Source organism: Eptesicus fuscus, chromosome 19 (assembly GCF_027574615.1).
Source record: "Eptesicus fuscus isolate TK198812 chromosome 19, DD_ASM_mEF_20220401, whole genome shotgun sequence".
In the NCBI taxonomy this organism is placed as follows: Eukaryota; Metazoa; Chordata; class Mammalia; order Chiroptera; family Vespertilionidae; genus Eptesicus; species Eptesicus fuscus.
In genome coordinates this window covers 30,859,104-30,880,702 of record NC_072491.1, presented here as the reverse complement: position 1 = coordinate 30,880,702, position 21,599 = coordinate 30,859,104, and the positions used below count along the sequence as shown (strand labels likewise).

The following is a 21,599-nucleotide window of genomic DNA, read 5'->3' as shown; positions in this document are numbered from 1 at the left end:
TTTACTCAACACTTAAGTATTGACCATATACTCTGGGCTGCGTGTTATGCACTGCCCAACCCTGGGGCCATAGTTTACATCATAATTCTCTGGTATTTGTAAATTTACTAGGACAGGTGTGTTCTTTTCTTGGCAGAAAATAAACCTTTTTGAGAAAGGCATACCATTTAAAAATTCTCACAAAGGCACCATTTGGCTACCTAGCCTAAAGGGCAAAGGCAACATAGAAACTTAAAATAATCTCACTGGTTGATAGTTATATCGGATCTTGAAAGAGCAAGGATCTGAAGGTCAAGGAGGGAAGAGAAAGCATTCCTCACAGAATGAAAAGCTACTGAACCTCAGCAGCAGTGGCGATTTCAAAACATGTCCACACCTTCTTGAATATTTCTTCCTTTAAAAGATGAGGTCTAACTCCCCTCCACGAGTGCAGGCTGATTTGGTGACACACTTCTCAATGAACTGAATGTGGTAGGTGGGTGTGCTTCAGCATACTGGATCACAACAGGCATCGTGACTTCCTCCTTGCTTCCTTGTGGATTACTCTCTCTGGGGGAAGCCAGATGCCACGTTGTAAGGATTCTTGCCAACACCAAATGAACCATCTTGAAATGAGATTCTCCAGCCCCAGCCGAGCCTTCAGATGATAAAGCTTTGGCTGATGTCATGTCTGCAGCCTAATGAGACACCCTGAGCCAGAACCATATGGCTAAGCCACTCCAGGGTTCCTGAACCACAGAAACGGAGATAATAAATATTTATTGTTGTATATTGTTGTTGAGGAAATTTGCTACATAGCAATAAGTCATTAACACAGTGCTAACATGTTTCCAATGGAAACTTCCTTTGCTTGGAGCCTGGCACCTCAGATGGGTGGCTGAAGGGGACAGAGAAGATGAGGTCTGAAAGGTAAGTGCCCAACATTCTCTGTTAAGAAGTTAGGATTTATACTTATCAGCAAAATACTCCAGCTGGAGGATATTTTTACATAGAGGACATTTTTACATAATTGGAGTTGATTTTGATATCTCTGGCATGAAACGGGCTGTGAAGAGCCTGGCTGAGGGGGAGGGAGACTTCCAGTTAGGAAGTTCTAGGAACAATAGTTCAGGTAAGAGAAGATGAGAGTTAGAACGAAGACAATGGCAGAGGAGGTGCATATGGGAGAATTGTCTTAAAAATTGCTGTTTTTCAGAAAGAAACTACAGTTTCCAGGGCCATCTAGTGCAATCACTTCTCTCTACATTGTAGAGGAGGAAAAAGTGTGCTGAACTGTATGACAATCCTATATTCATACCAACATCATCATCATCATCACACACACACACACACACACACACACACACACACACACACACACACACGATACTTACTTCCATCACTAATAGAATGAGCATTTTGCTTAAAAGACTTCACCATTAGGAAACATCTCCCTCTTAGGATTTACTATTAAGCATTTGAATTAGTCCTTTATAGAAACTCTAATTTCAAGAACAAAAAGAAAATGAGTGCCTGCCTTCCATAAAGGGAACCAAAAATAAGGCCACAGAATATTAGACTGAATTATAGTGGGATGATTTATAGCCCCGTTGGAATACAATTTAATGTGGTTTCAAAATGTTGAGGGATTCAATAGAATTTATTATTAAAACAGCATAGGCATAGATATCAAATTAGCAAAGAGGTGCTCATCTCCCAGACAAACTGGTTTTCTTAGAAAAAGAATATCTATTTTTGGTATTTCAATAGCCCCAGAAAAAGATGGATATATAAATGCTAATAAGGCTTGAATATTTTAAATGGCCACATTTCTATCCCAATGGTGAAGGAAGTGTGTGTATGTGTGTGTGTGTGTATTTTCATCCCATTATCTTAATTGCACTGTATAATCACCACTCATAGATGAATTTCAAAATGTTTCTTTTGGGAAGTACAGTTCTAGTTGAACTGAAAGTTAATCAGAGAAGCAGAAAGAATTCAAAACCAGTAGAGAGAGAGAGAGTCAAGGAACCAAATTTGATTTTCAGAAGAAAAATGTTTATGTACAGTAATAGCTGGGAATCACATAATTTGTTTCTGAAAATGACGTCTTAAATAATACTTTCTTTTACATTTACATATTATATGGAATTTTGAAGAAATGTTAACCTTCAAATAATCTGATTCAATAAATACTCATTGAATACTCAATGTCCTAACAGGAGATAAGACATTTCCACTATGAGGAATATTTCTCTTAAAATAAATGTGAAAATCTAAGTTCCTTGAGGCAGAGACTCTGTTGTTGACCACAATAGTCACGTGTCCATTGTGAGGCCTGAAAAAGGGACTTACTGGATAAGTGACCTGTTGAAAGAAGAATGAATGAATGAGTGACAAATGTATGAACACGTGTCATGTTAAATGATGTTGGGCCTGTATAAAAATAAGAACTAGGCTATAAATTTCCAAGGTATGTCTCCACTGGAAGAATTCATACATAGTTACAACTCCAGAGTCTAGTGGAAGATTTAAAAGGTTTTGTTGTTTAAGCAAAGATAAAAATAACTGAAGTGTGAGCTAAGTAACAAAGAGGCCGCATATTTTAGGAGCCTTGATGCAACTATTTAGGCAAAAGCACACTGCTGGAGCTACAATTAAGAAAACTGATGTTCAAAATAACTGTGATATGGGGAAAACAACTTAATAAAACAATGTTTCTTGAAGACGATAAAAAATCTGCTTCTGGCTCACATGCCAGAGCTAAACTTCCAGGAAAGTACAAAGAGAAACCACCACCATTAGTGCCTGCACCAGAGCTATTTATTAGCATAAGTTTTCCTTCATTTTCTTCAAGTTTTCATAACAACTGAAGTATGTACAAAGTCTTACAGCATTTACACCATAAAAAGTTTCTTGTTAGCTGACGAAGTCTAAGGTAGGGCTCCTGAATTTCAGAGCGTAACTACAAGAGCAATGAAGCAGACCACTGCATGTGTACCTCTTGCTACCACACCACAACTGTCCGCTGGTTGACAGCTAACTGGAAGACAGGTTATTGGGGGAGAAAGGGAACGAGTTGATATGTAGCACTAGAGACCATGGGGGCGGGGGGAGCTATACAGTGTGTGTTTCTAGTTTCCTAGAGCTGTAACAAAGGCCCAGAGCCTGAGGGAATAACATAGGCAAGACAATACCATCACACTGCTCAGATATGATTCAGCTACCGAAGGCGTTCACTGTTGAATAGGAGGCTCTATACTAATATGGCTGGTATTTCCATGTGTGTTCATGTCTTCAGACAGCACAGACCTGCACAAGCCCCACTCCCTTGTCCTCTCTCCCAAATAAAACAACCACAAAGGAAGGGAAGGAAGGAGGGAAGAGAATCAGCATGGAATTAGTTATTGACCAAAAATGACCAAAAAATAACCCCCCCCCCAAATTTAAAGACATTGAGTAACAACTTCAGAGTGGCCATTCCTGTCAAAAGATTAATAGTAGAAACTTCTGAATCAACCCAAATCAGAAGAATATCAACAGAACCCCGGACATTCAACCTCCTAGATATAATCGCCTTCATTGTATCTGATTGTCTTTTCTTGGGGGGTCAGTATCACACAGAGCCACCAATATTTATTTACACACTAAATAGGACACAGAACGTAGCACTGTTGCCCCAACCATTACTTTAGCAAGGGCCACGAGAATTGCAGTATGTAAGGAGTTAACCTCAGGCTCCCCACTTCCTTTCCTCAGAAAACCCAGCCTGGTTCTATCTTAGGTCAGCTGCCCTATCCGTTTGGTGAGCAGGTTCCATTTATTTCCCTCCTGTTGGGGTGTCACACGTAGGCAAATTGGCTTTTTATTTCAAAAAGATGCTCCTCTCAACTTCAAAGCCAGTTGATAAAACTTTTAATTAAGACACAATAGCGCGGGATATAAAACACAGGAACCACATAAATATATTGAAGAAGTTGTATACCGTTTTCATGTGTAAACAGTTTTGCTTGAGATCAAAGCCCTAAATCCGATTCTGGCCCGAAACTTTTTTTGGCAGGTGACGCGTGTTCAGCCAGGCTCTGCAGCGATGGTTGACCGGGGCGCCAGGTCAGTCCCCCTTGTGGACAGGCATGCAACTTGAAGACATTGCACAACAAGCAACACAAAGAGAGTGGAGAAGCTCACAACACTTCAAGGAGACCTCACGACCTTCACAACTGCGGATGCACAGACAAAGAGACCCACCCCTCTCCCTCCTTCGCACACGCGCGCGGTCTCTTACACGTGGGAGACCTTCTGTGACTCTCTAGCTTGTTTGATGCTATATAACCACTTGATGATCCTAGCGTTTCTTTCGATCGCAGAAATGCCATACGGCACCCGGTCATTGGCACTGTCATCGTTTCTAAGGTCACTGTTACTGTCCTGAGACTGTTCGCAGTCTGAGCTGATCATGCTCGCACTGCGGAAGTTGAGGGAGATGATGTCCGAATTAGCCCTGGCAAAGTTTTCCATCCCAAGGTTTTCCAGCTCTTCGGGGTCCAGTCCGCAGTAGTTGAAGAACCTCTCCACGTCCGCGTCCACGCGGAAATACCTGTCACTCAAGTCCGACTTGGACCGCTGGAGGGAGGGTCTCCGGCTGACTCCGCAGGCTGGTTCCACGGGGTCGCCTTCGGGGGACTTGATGGGGGCGATGGCCGCAACCTTGGGCTTGGGAGGCAGGGGAGGGGCGGAACTACTGCAGGGGATCGCTTTCAAGGGCTTCCCACTGGTCACTTTGCGGATGTCCGAGGAGCTGTGGGAGACGTGCAGGAAGGACTCGGCGGTCTGCTCCAGCAGCCTCCTGCCCACGTGGGAGCTGCTCTCCTGCGGGCTGCCGCGGCCCTGCGTGGGGTAGACCTTCAGGGACTCGGCGAAGGAGTGCCGGTGCAGGTCGGTGGCGTCGGGCCGGTGCGGAGGCCAGTTTCGGGAGCTGTGCTTGTGCCCGGAGCCTGCGCTGGAGCCCTCCGAGCTGTTGATGATGTTCTTCAGGATCTCGAGCTTCAGGGTCTCCCGGTGCACGCCGCCCTCGGTCTTGGCGCTGGGCCCGAACACTCGGAGCGTGGGGCTGCCCAGCGCGCGCTTGGCGCCGGGGCACACGGGGGGCTTGGCCAGCACGGCGGGCTTCACCGGCTCCTGCTTGGCGTTGATGACCTCCTGGCTCTTGACATACTTGGCCTTGTCGGCCTCCAGCCTCTCCACGGCGCTGAGTCTTTTGGGGTTCGGCTCCGCCTGCCGGCGGAAGTAGTCGGGCCCTTTGTTGAGGATGCGCAGGGGCACCGCCGAGGTGAAGGTGCCCGCGGGGCTGACCGGCTTCACCATGCTACCTGTCTGTAGGGTCTCCGTGGGCATGGCGGGTGGTCTCTCCCCGGCGGCCGTGTTGGATTCTCTGCTGGGCGCCTCCGGCTGCGCTGGGTAGACTCATGTACACGAAGCACAAAGGGCAGCGGACGGACCCTGGAACCTGAGTGTCAGCGGCAGCGGCAGCGGCAGCAGCAGCGGCGGCAGCGCCTCATCTCACAGCCCATTCACCGCCACTGTGGCTTGCCACTCACTTTCCCCCGCCGTCCAGGCAGCCCTGGTACAAAAAAGGCCACGAGCCACGAGTGCCTTTAATCTGCTTCGCCGCCTCCTTTCTCCTCCTCGAGGATGTGGGAGTTTCCTCCAGGTCTTTGTGTTCCACTGCAGGCAGAGCTGAAACACAAAACAACCAACCGCGGGTTAGGATGGGCGAGTGACATCACGGCTGTAGCAACCGGGAGCCCCGCGGCGGGGGCCCCGCCTCCGCCTGCCCACCGCCTGCCCCGGCGCCCGCCAGCTCGGGGAGGCGATTCCCCCCGGTCCACGGAGCGCACCGCGGGCCTGGGGGCGAGCCTGCTCCCCCGGCCCGGCGTCTGGGAGAAAGCTGCTGACTTTTCCCACGCGTGAACGCTTCCAGCCGCCTCCCCATTGGTGGGAGCCGCCTCGGATCACGCCGGGTTGGTATTGCTTAGGTCAAAACCCAGGAAATGCTAGATGAATGTAGAAATGCTGGTTTAGCAAAGCCCAGTTCCCAGTGCATTAAACGCTGCTGGGTTCCTAAGGATCCCTATAGGGTTTACCCTGCAGCGTCTGCGAGTTTTGTCTCCTTCGCAAGGAAGCAAAACTTGTGACTTCGTGCTCCCCATCTCTCAATTAACACCTGAAACAGGCACTTCTTAACTCTTCCTAAACTAAAACGATGGGCAGAAATGGGATTGGCAGTGAAGATGAAAAATCTTTTAGAAATCAACGTTTCTGTTATGTCTTATTTTTGCCAATCGATATATCTGAAAATGCTTTCTCCTGGAAACCAAGAACGCTTATGAAGTTCAAGCTTATTTTTTAATAATAATAAAAAAACTAGAAACACTTCTAGATTAACTATAGAAGTTGTTTGATTTTAAATGCTCCATCATTTTTTTTCACACGTAATGAGCAGAAATCAAGTTTCTTTGTGGAATGTATTCCTCCCCCCGCCCCTCCCGCCCCAGGAAACGAAGAACAAGCTCTTAAGATGTCAACCATACCTAAAATGTTACTGTATAGCGAACTTGTATAATAGCTAAGCATTCCTGGAACTAATTCATGGTTTTCTGAACCTGACTACACCCTCTGCACTCCCCCCCCCCCCCCAAATCCCCCCCCCCCCCAACCAACCAATATGTATCTATAGGGAGTTTTTCTACTTGCATTTACCTCTGCAGTCCTGGGAACAACTCCCTTTGCCTGCTACTGCTGGCAGAGAACACTTAGGAATGCATCAGCATTTGAAAGTAACTGGCTAAAGACCTTTTTAGCTTCTCTGGTTATAATAAGGACTATGAAGAGGGTACTGTATTCATCTAATATATCAAAAAACTAATGTACAAAATAAGTAAAGTGATATTAACTATAAAACATCTGCTGTCATGGTAAGAAAATGAAGTGTCTATTAATAACAGGGGGGCGGGAGGGCTGATATTTCTCCTTATCATCTTTTGAAACTCTTAATCTCTAAATACACCCATTGTCATGTTTCATTAGAGCCGGTTTTTGTAATCTGCAAAAGGATTTGTTCTAGCAAAAATATTTTCCTGTGCAAGATTTGAGAAGCCCCAAGGCAATTCCCACATAATGATTTTCTTTGATGGTGTGGTTCTGTTACAATACTTTAATTTAGTTTAAAAAACCACCTCCTCTTATGAAGATGAAGTGAAATTGTTTCTTTGAACGTATTTGGAATGACACGCCAGAAGAGGAGCCGTGACCTCTCTGTACATCCTCTGGGTCTGCCATCCGCCACCCTGGGCCCGCCTCACTGGGAAAATGACCTGGGACCCCTCCACTAATGGGGTCACAGCCTGGGCTCGCAGACAAAACCCTCTGGATCACCCCCAGGGCACTTGAGAGAGGTTTGTCCCCAGGACAGGCCATGTTTCTCTTGCACCTTCACTGATTACCTCTGCAGCTTCCAAAATTCATCCAGGGAAGGGACAGCACCAGAAGGCTCAGGGGCAGAGCGAGGGACAGGACTGGCATCTGCACTCAGCACCTTGCTGCCTGCGGACCTCAGTGAACCCCCTGCAAGCAGGAAGAAGGCCCAGCGGGCGACAGGAGACAGAGCTCAGACCTCTTCTTCTGCAGCCTTGTCCCCTCACCTATGAATGACAAGAGGTGCTTGGACGAGATTCTGATCCCCTCTCCATCTAAAATCATGTGGTTCTGGGGAGCTAACAAGAAGTGAGTAATTTCCAATTTCAAAAATGGCCCTGGGATTGAACTTGTGTATGGTTCCTGCACTTGCCGTTCTTAGGAAAATGTTCTTTGAATGCTGAGCTATAGTTAACATAGAACACCCACTGGCATTAAAGTGCGAAATGGCCTGTTTTCTAATTCCATCATATTAGGACCAGAAGTCCAAAATGTCCACCACTCCTGACCCGACTTGCCATCTGGCCGTGATGTTAGGGCAGGCTTTGGTACCATTTGGAACACTAAATAACAATCATTACTCTCAACTCACAAGACTGAGAAACACCTATTTTGAACACAACCCTAGCTTCACCCATAGAAGTGAAAACTGGTCATTGCTCATGTGTGTTATGACAGAGGAAAGGTGGTATATTGTTTGAAAGAGGGTGTCTGACTAATTCAATTCTAAGTCAACTAACAGCTCAGTGTCTTGATCTTAACTGTGAAAAGAAATGTGCTGAACCAGTGAACTTGAAAATGTCTTCAGATTAAACATTCTTGGAGGCAAAGAAGCAATTTCAAGAATTCTCAAAGAAGTGATTTTCCAGTTTCCTAACATGTCCGATCACAAAACATTTACAATATGAATAAAATTGTCCCGTGTTGCCTTTTGATTTTGGCGAATAGTATTTGTGCTTACTGACTTCAGTCTTAAGAGTCCAGCTTGACTGGGGTCACTCTCATGCTTTTTTCTTTTTTTTTAAATATATTTTTTTATTGATTTTTTTACAGAGAGGAAGGGAGAGGGACAGAGAGTCAGAAACACTGATGAGAGAGAAACAACCATCAGCTGCCTCCTGCACACCCCTGCTGGGGATGTGCCCGCAACCAACGTACATGCCCTTGACCGGAATCAAACCTGGGACCCTTCAGTCCGCAGGCCGACGCTCTATCCACTGAGCCAAACCAGTCAGGGCTTGTTTTTCTTTTCCCATTTAAAAGCAGAGAAACAGCCTGGCCATTGAAGTAAAAATGCAGTTTACTGGGACAATGTTAACTTGAATTCTTTACAAATGTAATAGAAATGCACTAAAAATGTAAGATTGCTTACTGAAGTATGGACTGTGTTCAATCAATTAATTGACTAGTACTTACTAACTGAGCAATTATGTGTAAGTAACTCAAAAAGTTTTTTAGTAGAAGATTCATAATACATCTGATGACTATTAATTTAATAATGTTGATGAAAAATGTGGCAGGATTGTCACAAAGGACTTCCTGTAAACAACTTCTCAGTAGTTAGATGAAAAAAACAATGCTGAGGGGAAGAACTGGAGTTAAAGGCATGGGAGACAGGGCACCTGTTATCAGAGCAGCTCTCGTTGGAGTTCATGGTACATCCAGGACAGTTGAAGGGCACTGACGATGGCTGGCATAGAGTGTTAGGGGACGTCAGTGAGAAACCGACTGAGGGCGAGGAAAGGGGAAGGTGGGCTTGGATTCTATGTTGAGTAAAGGGAGAGCACTACAGGGGAATGAAGCACCGGCAATATCCTCCAGGCAGCACTGTGAATTGAACAAGTCTGGAGCGAGGAGTGGAGGGGGACAAGTTCTTATTCCCCCCCCCCCGCCCCCCTAGTTTTCACTGATGTCAGGTGGGCCAAAAAAGATAGCAATGGGTACCGGGGACAACCACGCTTCAGCTGAGTAGGATCAGCGCAGTCTTAAGCTCTTCGCTCAGGGCTGTGTAAAGGGCTGTGGCCAAGGGGGCCTGCCCTCATCTCAGGCAGGCGGAGGTTGGACTCAGGGCCCTCTGAAAGCTGAGGAACCTGGAGACTGGCTGATAGCTCAGGCCTGAGAGGTTCAAAGGCAGAGCCTGCCATGGACTCTCCAAACACAGGATGCAGGCGAGGGGAAGCTGCGTTTCCATGAGTGCGGGGTGAGGGTGTTCTGGGACCACGCGTGTACCTGGGGGAAGGAGTCGATGGTTATCTTAAAAGGAACTCTCACCAAAGATTTTCCCACCCAAGCCAACAGCCCTACCCCGAGGAAAAGGCAGTGAGCTTCCCCTAGCGGTGGGAGGCGTGGTTGCCCCCAGGGAATCCGAAAGTCCCCCAAAAGAAAGCTGTCTGAAGAACCCCCATGCCCAGGGGACACCAGATTACAGGAGTCAGAGGTATGGAGAGGTATGCCATCTTCCCTCACCAAGCTGCCCGCCCCTCACATTCGTACTCCCACGCGGGGCCCCGAGAGGTTAGAAATGACGCCCAATGCGTGGGAGAAGAGCTGGAGCAGGGAGAGCAGGGAAAAAACAACCTTTCTTGAGTTCCCCATCCCCTCCTCCAGAGGTTTCCAAGCCAACACAGGCCTGCGCTGGGAGAGGGAGGAGGTCATTTAAACCGAAGAGGCTGGAGTTTTGATCATGATGTTGCACTGGGCTCTTTGCATGCCTGAAACTGATCTGAGGACTTTGAATAATTCACAACTAGCTGAAGAGGCTCTGGGTTCTGTCTGAGATTTCAACCCAGGGTAGAAAGGAGAACTCAGCCGAGTGGATTCCTGGGGCACTGGGAAAAGAGGACACTCCCTTCTTCTTTATCCTAATGAATCCAGGCCAGACAATAAAGCGGGCCCCGTAGTATTCCCTTCAGGTTTTCTGTTTGTTTCTCTGTTGACTCAGCCCCCCCCCCCCTCCCGTTCACAGCCAGGTCACAGGGTCAAATGGGTTTCTGTGCCCGGCCACTTACAGCCCTGAGACCCTGAGCAAGCAACTCAAGCTCGGTGCACCCCAGTTTCCTCATTTATGGAAGGCTGACCGCAATGGTCCCTACATTTCCAGGGGCTGATGTGAGAATTCCGCGAGGTACCACGTGGCAAGTGCTCAGTGTGGGACTCGGCACCAAGTTTGCTCAGTGGACGGGAAGCTGTTATTAAATTTCGTCCCCGGTGTCCACAAGTTGGCACTGATAATCACCGTCATTAGATTTCAAGCTTTAGGGTAACTGAATGATCTTTTGTCCTAAAACGATTCCATTACTCTCCAGTGACAGTGTGTGCACTATTTCTGTCAAAGTGGGTTGACTGTGCAGTTTCTGTCTCAAAGGTCACTCGCGTGATCCCATTTTTATTTGAGTTACAAAGAAAATATGCGGTTGCAAATTTCAAAGCTAACACTTATGTGAGTGTAACAGGCTACAGTAAATAATAAAGCCATTATTGGAAATGAAATCAAACCTAAAGTTGCTCGGAGAAAAATAGCAGGTCAAATCTCAATCCATGATGGTGTCTCTAAAGTCATTTAAGAAAACTCGTTTCCTGTGCTTTGTAAGTAAACCCATTATTTAAAAAAGGTTATGGTTTCTCTTAAACTGTCTTCCTCCCATTTAAGACACTCAAAATGAAGTAGAGAATAAGACCAAAAAATAAAAATAAAAAATCACGCTCTGGTTGAACACCTTCCCTTGGCCGAAGGTAAAGAAAGTGTTGCTGTGAGAGGGCTGACTTGAATGAATGTGAGGGAGTCCCACCTTTCACCTGAGATTACAAAAATGGATGCTGTGCACAGCCAGTGCCCAAATCATTTGGAAGTGGAATGATTTGCTTGATGAAAATAACTAAAAGTAATTAAAGAGCAGGGCCACTAGAATTTGTAATGAAAATCCAATAGGACTGCTTGCCTTACCCAAACAAACATAAATTGACCTCACTTTGGGCCACTTTTGCCCCCTCTCAGAGGCAGCTGTACATGGCTCAGTTCAGTGGTGAGAATGTGTGAGGCAATGGCCAAACTTTAAATCAACATGGAATTCAAGAGACCATCGTCTTTGTCATAAGCCAATACACTTAAATCACAGGTTTTATTTATTTTTAAAAAAATATATTTTGTTGATTTTTTACAGAGAGGAAGGGAGAGGGATAGAGAGTCAGAAACATCGATAAGAGGGAAACATCGATAAGCTGCCTCCTGCACAGCCCCCAATGGGGATGTGCCCGCAACCAAGGTACATGCCCTTGACCGGAATCGAACCTGGGAACCTTCAGTCTGCAGGCCGATGTTCTATCCACTGAGCCAAACGGGTTAGGGCTAAATCACAGGTTTTAGAAGACTCATTAGGTGCCTGAGTCCAAGTGTTAACTGGTTCCCCCAGTTAGAGGGACCAGGAGTACCTTCCTAGTGGCAGTAATTACATCACAAGGAACGCAAGGATTATGAACTCTAGAAGCAATTCATGGAGTTTATGGAAATGTGTGCTGGGAGCTCACACTCACCAGCCCATCCATCCTCACAATTACCCCTTTAGGGAGTGGTCTGATCCACCTTATCAAAGTAAGAGGGTAAGTACTTGTGAGTGGCACCCGCACAGCCCTGCCCAGAACCCAGGGCTGTGCAGATCTGGGGACCCTGCATCCAGTTCTCCCACCAACACTGACTTTGAGCATCTGCACTTTGCATACTGCTTTCTCCTTTAACTGTGTGAATGTATCCTCTACGGCAACTGCATAGCACATACAATAAAAAAGGTTAGGATGGCAATAGAGACAGAACATTCAGTTCTGCAAATATTTTTAACTTCTAGTGGACAGCCTTGGGGCAAAGAATAAAATAGGCTCTAAAATAAATATTAAAGTATACTAAAGTAAAATTGTGAAATACTTAAACTTGACAAGAAGGAAAAGTAAAGAGCATTGTTTTGGAGAATGAACCATGTTCATTGTGTATATAGTAGGTAAATTGATATATGAAATTGTTTACAAATTACCTGTTAATATGACCATTTCTTATTAAGCATCTATGATGCCCCCAGAACCATACTAATGCATGTCAGAGGTTTTTAAATTCAATCCCACCAATATCTCTAAAGCAGGTATTATTATCCAAACTTCGCAGGTGAGGAAATTGATGTCAAAGACACTAAGAAAGTTGTCTAAGATATTCAGCTCCTATGCAATGGGCTTTATATTTAAATATTATGGCTCAGGAATCCACACTAATTATACTTTAGTTCCTAAAATCTACTCTTTTGGCCATTCACTGCTTAGTACCAGGTTCTCCCATAAGGAAGAGGAGGAAAAGAAATCATTTAGCTTGTTACAGCAAATAACCATGCTCCTTGCTAACAGCGTGAATGCACAAGCATTCACGGAAGATGTTTACAAATTGGGTTCTATTCATTCAGTTTTCTTTCTTGATAATACTGGCTGCAGATGTACCAAAGTTAGCTGAACTTTGACGAAAATAATGATTATTAAAATGAGCAATCAGACAACATAAGACTATGGTTTCAATCTGTCTTACTCCACAGGACATTTGGAGAGCAGGGAATCACATGTTTTTTAATGGCTATAAGCACTAAAGCCTCCAGCCATGCACATCACAGACCCTCACTAACATGTGCATGGAGTTAAGTAAAATGCTAAGCACTCAGAAGATCTAGCACATCATTTTATATTGTAAAGGCTCGATAAAGATGCCAGAAAACAAGCTTTGGATTTGCAATAGCATTGCAAGTACCTCCTGTTGATTGGAGAGCATGGAGTAAACGAATGCACAGAAACTGCTTATTCTCAACTTGACGAACATATCGGCACTGAATTGTACTTAGAACACAAATCTGGTGCAAAGAGAAATCAATGCAAGATAGAATTTTAAAGCAGAACCAGTAGGTTCACTAAAAAATAAATAAATACTGTTGGTCTCATTTGCCAGGAACACCTGGAATTATTTTCCATCCCTTGAATAGCTCTTAGCACATCAATTGTTAGAACGATTAGTTCTTTGCCTCAAGTGTGCTCAGAAAAGACAAACAGTCTATTTTCATTTTTCAGGACTCAAACTGAATGGTGGGACAAATAATAAAGTTTCAAAATAAGACATGGAGTCGACAGACACCTTTGTCTGCAGCACATATTTTAATCTTTAGCACTTAACACATCTGACGTGAATCATTTTCAAGCTGAGAGAGGTACAGGTAAGGCTTCACCACAATTTGCACCTGAAATACTATTTTTGGGGCCAAGTGACAAGGAGCTGGGAATGACTCATAAGTGCACTCCACCTTGTCTGTGAGCTCGCTGAAACTTAAAGCAGCAGGCGGTGTGTCCAGTTGTGTCTGGAGGCAGGCAGAGGGGTTGGAGGGACAGGGAGACACTGGTGATCGAGGGAGGCATCCGGGTCTCCATTCACAGGTCCTCTCCATTCTCTGCCTCCATCTTCTGCTCCCTGCCCTGGAACCCCTGCCCTCCTGGGCCAGACCCTGACCAGAGTCTTCACAGCTGGAGGAACTCCCCAAACACACTGGGATGCTTTTTCTGATTTCTCGGTTGATGTCCACTCCTTCCTGGCCTTCCTCCCTGGCACTTCTCTTACGTTCTTTATTATGAGAGCGGTGGTGACCCCTGCCCCCTCCTGGCTCTCTCCCACCCCAGCCCAGTAGGGGATGCTGATGGACAGAAGAGTTCAGACTCTCTTGTAGGAACCCTTGTCGGACATCTGTCCAGTTCAGGATGTGTCTTTGCCTCAGCTTAAAAGAATAAAAAGTTTAAACTACCAAAAGGCTGTGCTTACTTCCCCACCTTCCTACTCCTGCTGCCCAAACAAACAAAGCTGGCTCACCTCCTAGGCTCTCTAAGGGTTATGACCACTGAAAATCTACAGTCAAAAAGCAATCTGATAAATGCTTGGAATAAAAAACTACAGACATTGTGACATTGCTAGATGGACACAACAAGTCTTTCATTGGATCTGCACCCTCTGCCTGCAGTATCCATCCTAATACAATGTACTTTTCTACTCTGTTCCTTGATGCTTTCACTTTAAAATGATACTATCTGCTCATCTTGACTCATGTTTAAGCTTCTCATTCCTGTTTACTAAAGAAAAATGACTCATCCAAAGTGCAAAAAGGGACTTAGCTTTTAGAAATAGTTTCCCGCCCCCCTCAGTCTTGAGTATTTCTTCTGTTTGTTTAGTGAGAAATGGCACATTTTTTTTCTATTATTTTTTAACATAAAAGAGAATAACTTTGCTTGTGGATATTTTGTGCTTCGTGATCCCTCCAGATTCTGTGCACAATCTCGTAGGTCTGAGAATACAGAAGCACCGGTTACCGCGTGCCTTCCCCTGCCAGACCTCATGCCAGACGGGACGGGCACCGTGTGAATATCAGCCTCGCCAACAGGGACCATTTACCCCACTTAGCAGAGGGGGAAAGTAGGGCTCGAAAGGTTTAAGAGACTTCCCTGCAGCGAGTGAGTGGAGGGAGCTTGCTGTCAACCTCAGGCCTGTCTGCCTCCCACAGCCGTGCCCTTGGACTGCTGCAGCCGCCATGGACATCTCCGTGGCTGGGAAGGGGGGCCGATCTGGACGTGAGCCAGAAAGGAAGGGAGGAAAGAACACCCGCTCGTGCCCTCCTCACCACCTCTCGCCCATAGGATGCCAGGTCCCCAGGCTGCTTTCATAACAAAACCTCCTTCCTGCTGCCAGGGCAGAACCTGTGTGCCCACTGTGGGGGGAAACGGTATCAGCAGTACGTGCTGTGCCGGAGGACAAAACGGTGAGGGGGAGTAAGAGGCAGGAAGATGTTCTGAAAACTCTGTGAGAAGCAGGCATTCGTGAAACATAAAATAACAGGCCCCATAAATCCAACCTGTGGCGGTGACAATGAAAGCTCTTTGTTTGGTTAAGATTCTGTGAGGGGCTGTCCACATTTGACTACACCCTCCTTAGTGAAAAACAGTTATTCTACAGTCTTCCTAAGGAAATGAGGCTGCAGAAAAATAACAACCCGGGCATCACCCGATTCTATAAAAATCAGACTGTCTTGAAGAAGCCTGAGCCCACCTCTGGGCTTGCCTACAGAAGGGCACGGATCCTTCAGACCACGAAGACCCCCTGAATGCGACACAGACAACTTCCTACAATCCCCACCCTCAAGGGAAGGGACCCCTATCGGGACACGCTTAAACATGTTTATACAGACATGGGACCTCGATGCAGGAAGCGCCACTAGTGTTTACTGAGCATCTACTATGTACCGGGCAGTGACCAAAATGAACTATATGTGGAGCTCACATAATATGGCAATGAATAAGTTAAATAAAAAAATATCTAGTATGATAAGTACAGGTGCTAAAAGGAAAAGGAGAGCAAGGATTTAGAATGGTGGAATTTACTATTGACTTCAAAAAGAAGAGTTTTGGTAAAGTGATTGGCAGGGTTCAGGACAGAATGAGAAGACACTGGAGACAATGTTGACGGCTTATTTCGGGAGTTTTAAGATGCGGTGATAGCTGGAGGGGTGAGCAGGATTGAGAGAGAGCTTTTTTTTTAAGATAGAAGAAATCACAATATATGTGTATGTTGTTAAGAATAATACACTAGAAAGAGAAAAATGCATATGATGCAGGAAAGACTTCACACTAATAGGAATAAAAAACAAGAACTAAAAGCTTTAACACGGGTGGTAAACAATGGCTTCAGGTGTCAGAAGACGTGGGACTTTTCATAGCTGCCTCGTGACATCGGAAGAGACATGTGTAGATGATACCAGCTCTGCAGGAATGTCCAGGGAGAGTGCTGCCGTGGGTCAAGGCAGCACCTGTACGGGACCCCTTTGGAGCCTGAGGGCGGGCACAGGACAGAGAGCATCTGGCTGATGCTGAAAGATGAAAAGAAAAACAGTGATGTGACCCTGGCCGGAGTGGCTCAGTTGGCTGGGCATCATCCAGTGCACCAAAAGGTTGCTGGTTTGATTCCTGGTCAGGGCGCATGCCCGGGTTGCCAGCTCCATCCCCAGAGGGAGGGGAGGGTTGTCATGCAAGAGACAATGCTTCTCACACATCAATGTTTCTCTCTCTCCCTCTCCTTTCCTCTCTCTAAAAATCAATTTAAAAAATCTTAAAAGAAAGAAAAAGAATGATGTTGTTGTGGGAATGTGTACGAGACCCAGTGAGTCAGTAATTACCTTCTAGTAGATTCTAAACTGTCACTGAGGCAAAACCTAACAGTGACAGGAAGCAGCAACTCTCCATTTCCTTCTCCTTCTGCCAAAAGCAAATCATCTGGTGAATTATAAGTTTATCTCCTACAAGACAGAGGAAGAATGTATTGCTTCTGTGAATTTAAAGTTTACCAACAGGGAATCAGAGACCCTAGAGAAAAATCGCCTAGAATTTGTAGAGTATGTAATAGCTAAGGGAGGAAATTCAATCATTCGACAAGTAGCAGTCAAGTGCCTCCCATGTGCCGGGCACTGTTGTGGGCACTGGAGATAGGGATGTGAAGGAAACAGACGCAATGTGGCATTCACAACATTCCATCAAGTACACAGCAGATTCCGAGTGACGGTGGTGAGATTCTGTGGCTGGATTCTAAGGAACAAAGGCAAGGAGCACCCCAGTAGGAAGTGGGAGAATACTCACAACCTTTTCAATGGAGAGACAGAGGGCAAGGTGTCTGAGAGAAGCAGATTATAGAGGGCCTAGTGGGGTAAGTTAACAACGTGGAAAGGAGAGAGATAGGTCCCTGGAGGAGAGACCATAAGGAAGGGGCGAGTGTGGCTGCAGCCTCCAGGTTGTGGGCTCAGACAGTCCGATTCCCCACCCTGGCTTGTTCCACCTTTTACTACTTGAAGGTCTCTCTGACCTTCAGGTTCCTTACCTGTGCCATGAGAATGACACTGGGACCTGTCTTAGCACAGGGGACCATACATAGTAGCCACTGTTCCTTCCAATGAGCTGGAGAAAGTACTTTTGCAGACCGATTTAAGGAAGAATTTTTGAACAATTGAAAGTGTCCCTATTGGAATTAACCCCTTTGTCAAGAGTGAGCTTTTTATCTCAGGAAAGGTTTGTGTAGACACAGGCCTACCATCTGCCCAAGAAATGCTAGCGGGGATTCCTAATGGGTGGGAGGGTGTGGCAGATAAATGTCAAGTTCCTTTCCAAAAAGTTCTGTGTATCTTTGGAACTTTTCTCACTGCCCAGGTTCAAAGCAAGAAGAAAGGAACAGGAGGACGGGAAAGACATGAAGACAGAATGTGAAGACAAGAAAGATGAAGATAAAATGTAATAAGCTATTACGCACAGAAAGCATAGGATATTATAAGAAAGTGGCAAGAAGGTTTTTGATAAGTGGATCAAGTCTCCCAAGAAATAGACAGCAGAGAGGAAGCACGAGCAAAGTGGGCTAGATGGATGTGAAAGAGAAAGGAAGAGGGAGCAGGACATCTCCTCAGTGAGGTCCACGGACACCCAGCTGTAGCCAGTAGGCTGCCCACCTTCCTTCCCACACTGCTCCAGCAGTCCCGGGTCTGTGCCACGGTTGATCCCTTACATTCTATTTGCCCTGAAATTCTTGTGCTTCTCATACAGCATGTTTCTATGTATAGAATCTGTAGAGTTCTTCAAGCAGCGCACAGACTCTTAAAGTGTCCAATGAGTTTAAGGGTTGACTCAGGAAATCATCACACAGCAGCCATTCATTGATCTACGGGGCAACAAAGGGGTGGTTGATTCCTGGAGGTCAGAGGCAGCTGGAAGGTTAATACAGTAAATGTGTTAAGTTTTATACCTGCATATAATGTGTCAGCCTTTTTTGAGATCATGTCAACTTCAATTCTTTTTTAAAAAATATATTTTTATTGATTTCAGAGAGGAAGGGAGAGGGGAGAGAGACAGAAACATCAATGATGAGAGAATCATTGATTGGCTGCCTCCTGCATGCCCCCCCCGCCCCCCCCACTGGGGATCGAGCCCACAACCCAGGTATGTGCTCTTGAGCAGAATCGAACCCAGGACCCTTCAGTCCACAGGCTGATGCTCTATCCACTGAGCCAAACCAGCTAAGGCCCCAATTCTTTAGGAAACATTTGTCCAACAACTGCAGTGCAGTAATAGTTATTAACCTGCAGTCAGGACCTCATATGCTCACGACAGGAGGCTGCTGGCTCCAAACTGAGAGATGTTGCCAGAAGCCACTTCAGATGCAATGCCTGCATCTCCAAATGAATGTTTTGATTCATGTAATTTCCTCCTCCATTAGCTTAGAGGGACTCTAATTCTTCTGTGACATTCTTTTTTCTTTATTGATTTCTAGAGGAAAGAGATTGGATATTTCTCTTTTGTTTAATAGCTTTAAAGATAGACAGAGGCTTTTAAACCTTCATCTGTTTTACTTACTAAGGCACCCCAGGATGACTCCAATCGTTTCTAAAACTCAAGGAGGTTAGAGCCTTCCTGTGTTTACAAGAATAGCTAGAAAAACATTTCAATAAGTGAAGCCAATATATATATATATATATGAAGTCTAAATTACCCCTTTTATCAAGCCACAATTGACCATTAAAATAAAATTTATCTTAAGGAGACATTGGAAAAAAAGAAGCTATATTTAAAAAGCTATTGTCCCTCTCAGAAAACAGTTCAGTAATCCACTGCTAGCCTTTGGACAAAGAAGTACTCAATATTCAACTTCTCATTTTTCAATGCCAGCTTTTTCAAACATTATGATAAACACTCTAAAGTGACCTACTTCTCCTGACACCTAAGAAAAGTGATGTGTCATTCCAGACCCATTCTTCCCACTTGCAGGGAGGAGAGAATACTTCCAGAATCATCCTTCTCTGACAGGTGGGAAAGGCTCTTTTACATGAAAATTCCAAAAAAAAAAAAAAAATCTGAAAAGTATCTATGACATGTTCCCTCACAGCTGGACAATGTAATATCACCTATGGATTCAGTTCGCTCCCTGGAACTGGAATGTTCTGGTAGTCTGGGAATACTCAAATCAAAGCCTTACAGGGAACTAGGTAGTGAAGTGATATAAGGATTGCAGTGATTTTTCAAAAAGCATCATTATCTGAGGGAGGACATGGTGTGAGTCTCCGCTGAAACCAATGAAGATCCCAAGACCTCTAAGAAGCGCGGGGGCACTGAATGCACGCAGGGCTCAAGGTGGTCTATGTTTCCTTCCTGCTTCCATATCTTCTAGGTCAGTGATGTTGGGCAGGTAAATTCCCTCATATGCTTCCAGTTTCCCACCTGTTAAATGGGAATAATAACAGCACTTTCCTCACAGGCTGGCGTGAAGCTTACATGTCACTGGATGGAAGGCACTGAGCATGGGGTCTGGCATACAGAGGCACCACTAAATGTTTTACAGAAAAAGGGTTTTCTCTAGTCAAAAGTACTGAAAGTATTTGGTATTGTTGGAAAATCATTTCCCTGGTCAATTCATCATTTTCAAAGCACATGGAAATTCTAGATGTTCTTGTGGAAAAGAAATTCATCAAAAACAGAACTGAATCTATAAAGTTCTTTCTTGGGTTTTGAGAGACATTTCATTAAATTCGGGGAGAGCTGCCATCTTTGCTAGGTTGAGTTTTCAGAGCATTGATTTCTCTATTTAATTTAAAGTCTGACTTTTTTCATCAAAGTTTTATAGTTTTCAGCACACAAGTCTAATAGTGTTTTGTTAGCTTTACCCTTAGTTATTTTATTTTTTGAGCCATTGTAAATAGTATTATTTTTATAATGTTGGTTTCCATGTGCTCATTGCTAGTATATAGAAACACAATACCTTTTTATGTTGACCTCACATTCTACAACCTTATTGAATCACTTTTTTAGTTCTAGGGTTTTGATATTTCCAATTAGACAATCATGTCAGACAAGATAGACAACAAAGAAAAAGTAGGTATGAGCAAAGTGGGGAAAACAATAGAAAGGAAAGAAGACTGATTACCAAGCAAAACTTCCCAACAGTTATATGCAAACACAGATTATTTTTAAAATTTAGTGGAAAGGCAAAGGAACTATAATAGCTAAAACAATTTTGAAAAAGAAGAATAAAGTGTGAGGAATCACTCTGCTCAATTTCAAGACTTATTAGATGGCTATAATGATCAAGACTGTGTGGTACTGTGGAGATCAATGGAACAGAGTAGAGAATCCAAATATAGACCCACACAATACAGTTAATTTATTTTGACAAAGGTACAAAAGCAATTTATTGGAGGAAGAATAGTTTTTCAGTAAATAGTGCTGGAGCAATTGAAAATCAATAGGTAAAAATACAAAACTCATACCTATGCAAAAATTAACTCAGGGTCATAGACTGACTTGTAAAACATTCTGGTACTATCTAATTTTTATGAGAAAATGTGGGAGACAATATCTTTGGGAGCTGGGGCTGAATGAAAGATTCTTAGATATGCTATCAAAAGCATGATTCAGAAAAGAAAAATATTGATAAACTATTTTTTAGACTACCAGATTGAATCATGCACGTGTAGGGTCCCCTACACGCTTTCGCTTTCGATCGCGGGGGAGCTGGGTGCCTGTCCGCTGGTGCACTAGGCCTTTCGGAAGCCTCCGGCGCAGCGGAGGCTTCCGAAAGGCCTGGTGCTGGAGCAGACAGGCACCCAGCTCCCCCGCTTTTGATGGTCCGTGGTGGGACGTGAGCTCGCTGCCCCAGAGGCCCTTTCTGTTCCGCAGCACAGCCATGGCGCAGACGCTGAGCTCTTGAGCAGAATCATTTTGTCCAACAACTGCAGGGTCGCTGCATCCTGCTGGCCCAATCGGCTACCCCAGCCACCCCAAGTCCCGCCCCCTGTGCCTCCCGCTGGCCCAATCGTGGGCGTAGCGGAGTGATGGTAATTTACATATTACCATTTTATTAGGTAGGATTTGATTTATCAAAAGGTAAACACTCTTGCTCTGTGAAAGACCCTGTTGCAAGGATGAAGACACAAGCTATAGATTGGGAGAAAATATTTGCAAAACACATACCTGAAAAAGGTCTAGAATATATAAATAACTCTCAAAATACAACTTGAAAAGACCAAATGATCCAAATAGTAAAAGCAACTAGAAACAGCCAAAATGTC

General features: G+C 44.8%; 1 protein-coding gene across 1 annotated transcript in view; it reads right to left on the bottom strand.

Moving 5' to 3' along the window:
- Positions 1–3,878: 3,878 nt before the first annotated feature.
- The window catches only part of FAM110B (family with sequence similarity 110 member B), a 120,866-nt gene continuing 103,145 nt past the window's right edge, over positions 3,879–21,599 (bottom strand). Inside the window, exon 4 of the mRNA XM_054708694.1 lies at positions 3,879–5,715. Within this exon, the coding sequence (XP_054564669.1) occupies positions 4,261–5,373 (1,113 nt within the window). The 5' untranslated portion in view covers positions 5,374–5,715 and the 3' untranslated portion in view covers positions 3,879–4,260. The remainder of the gene's footprint in view (positions 5,716–21,599) is intronic.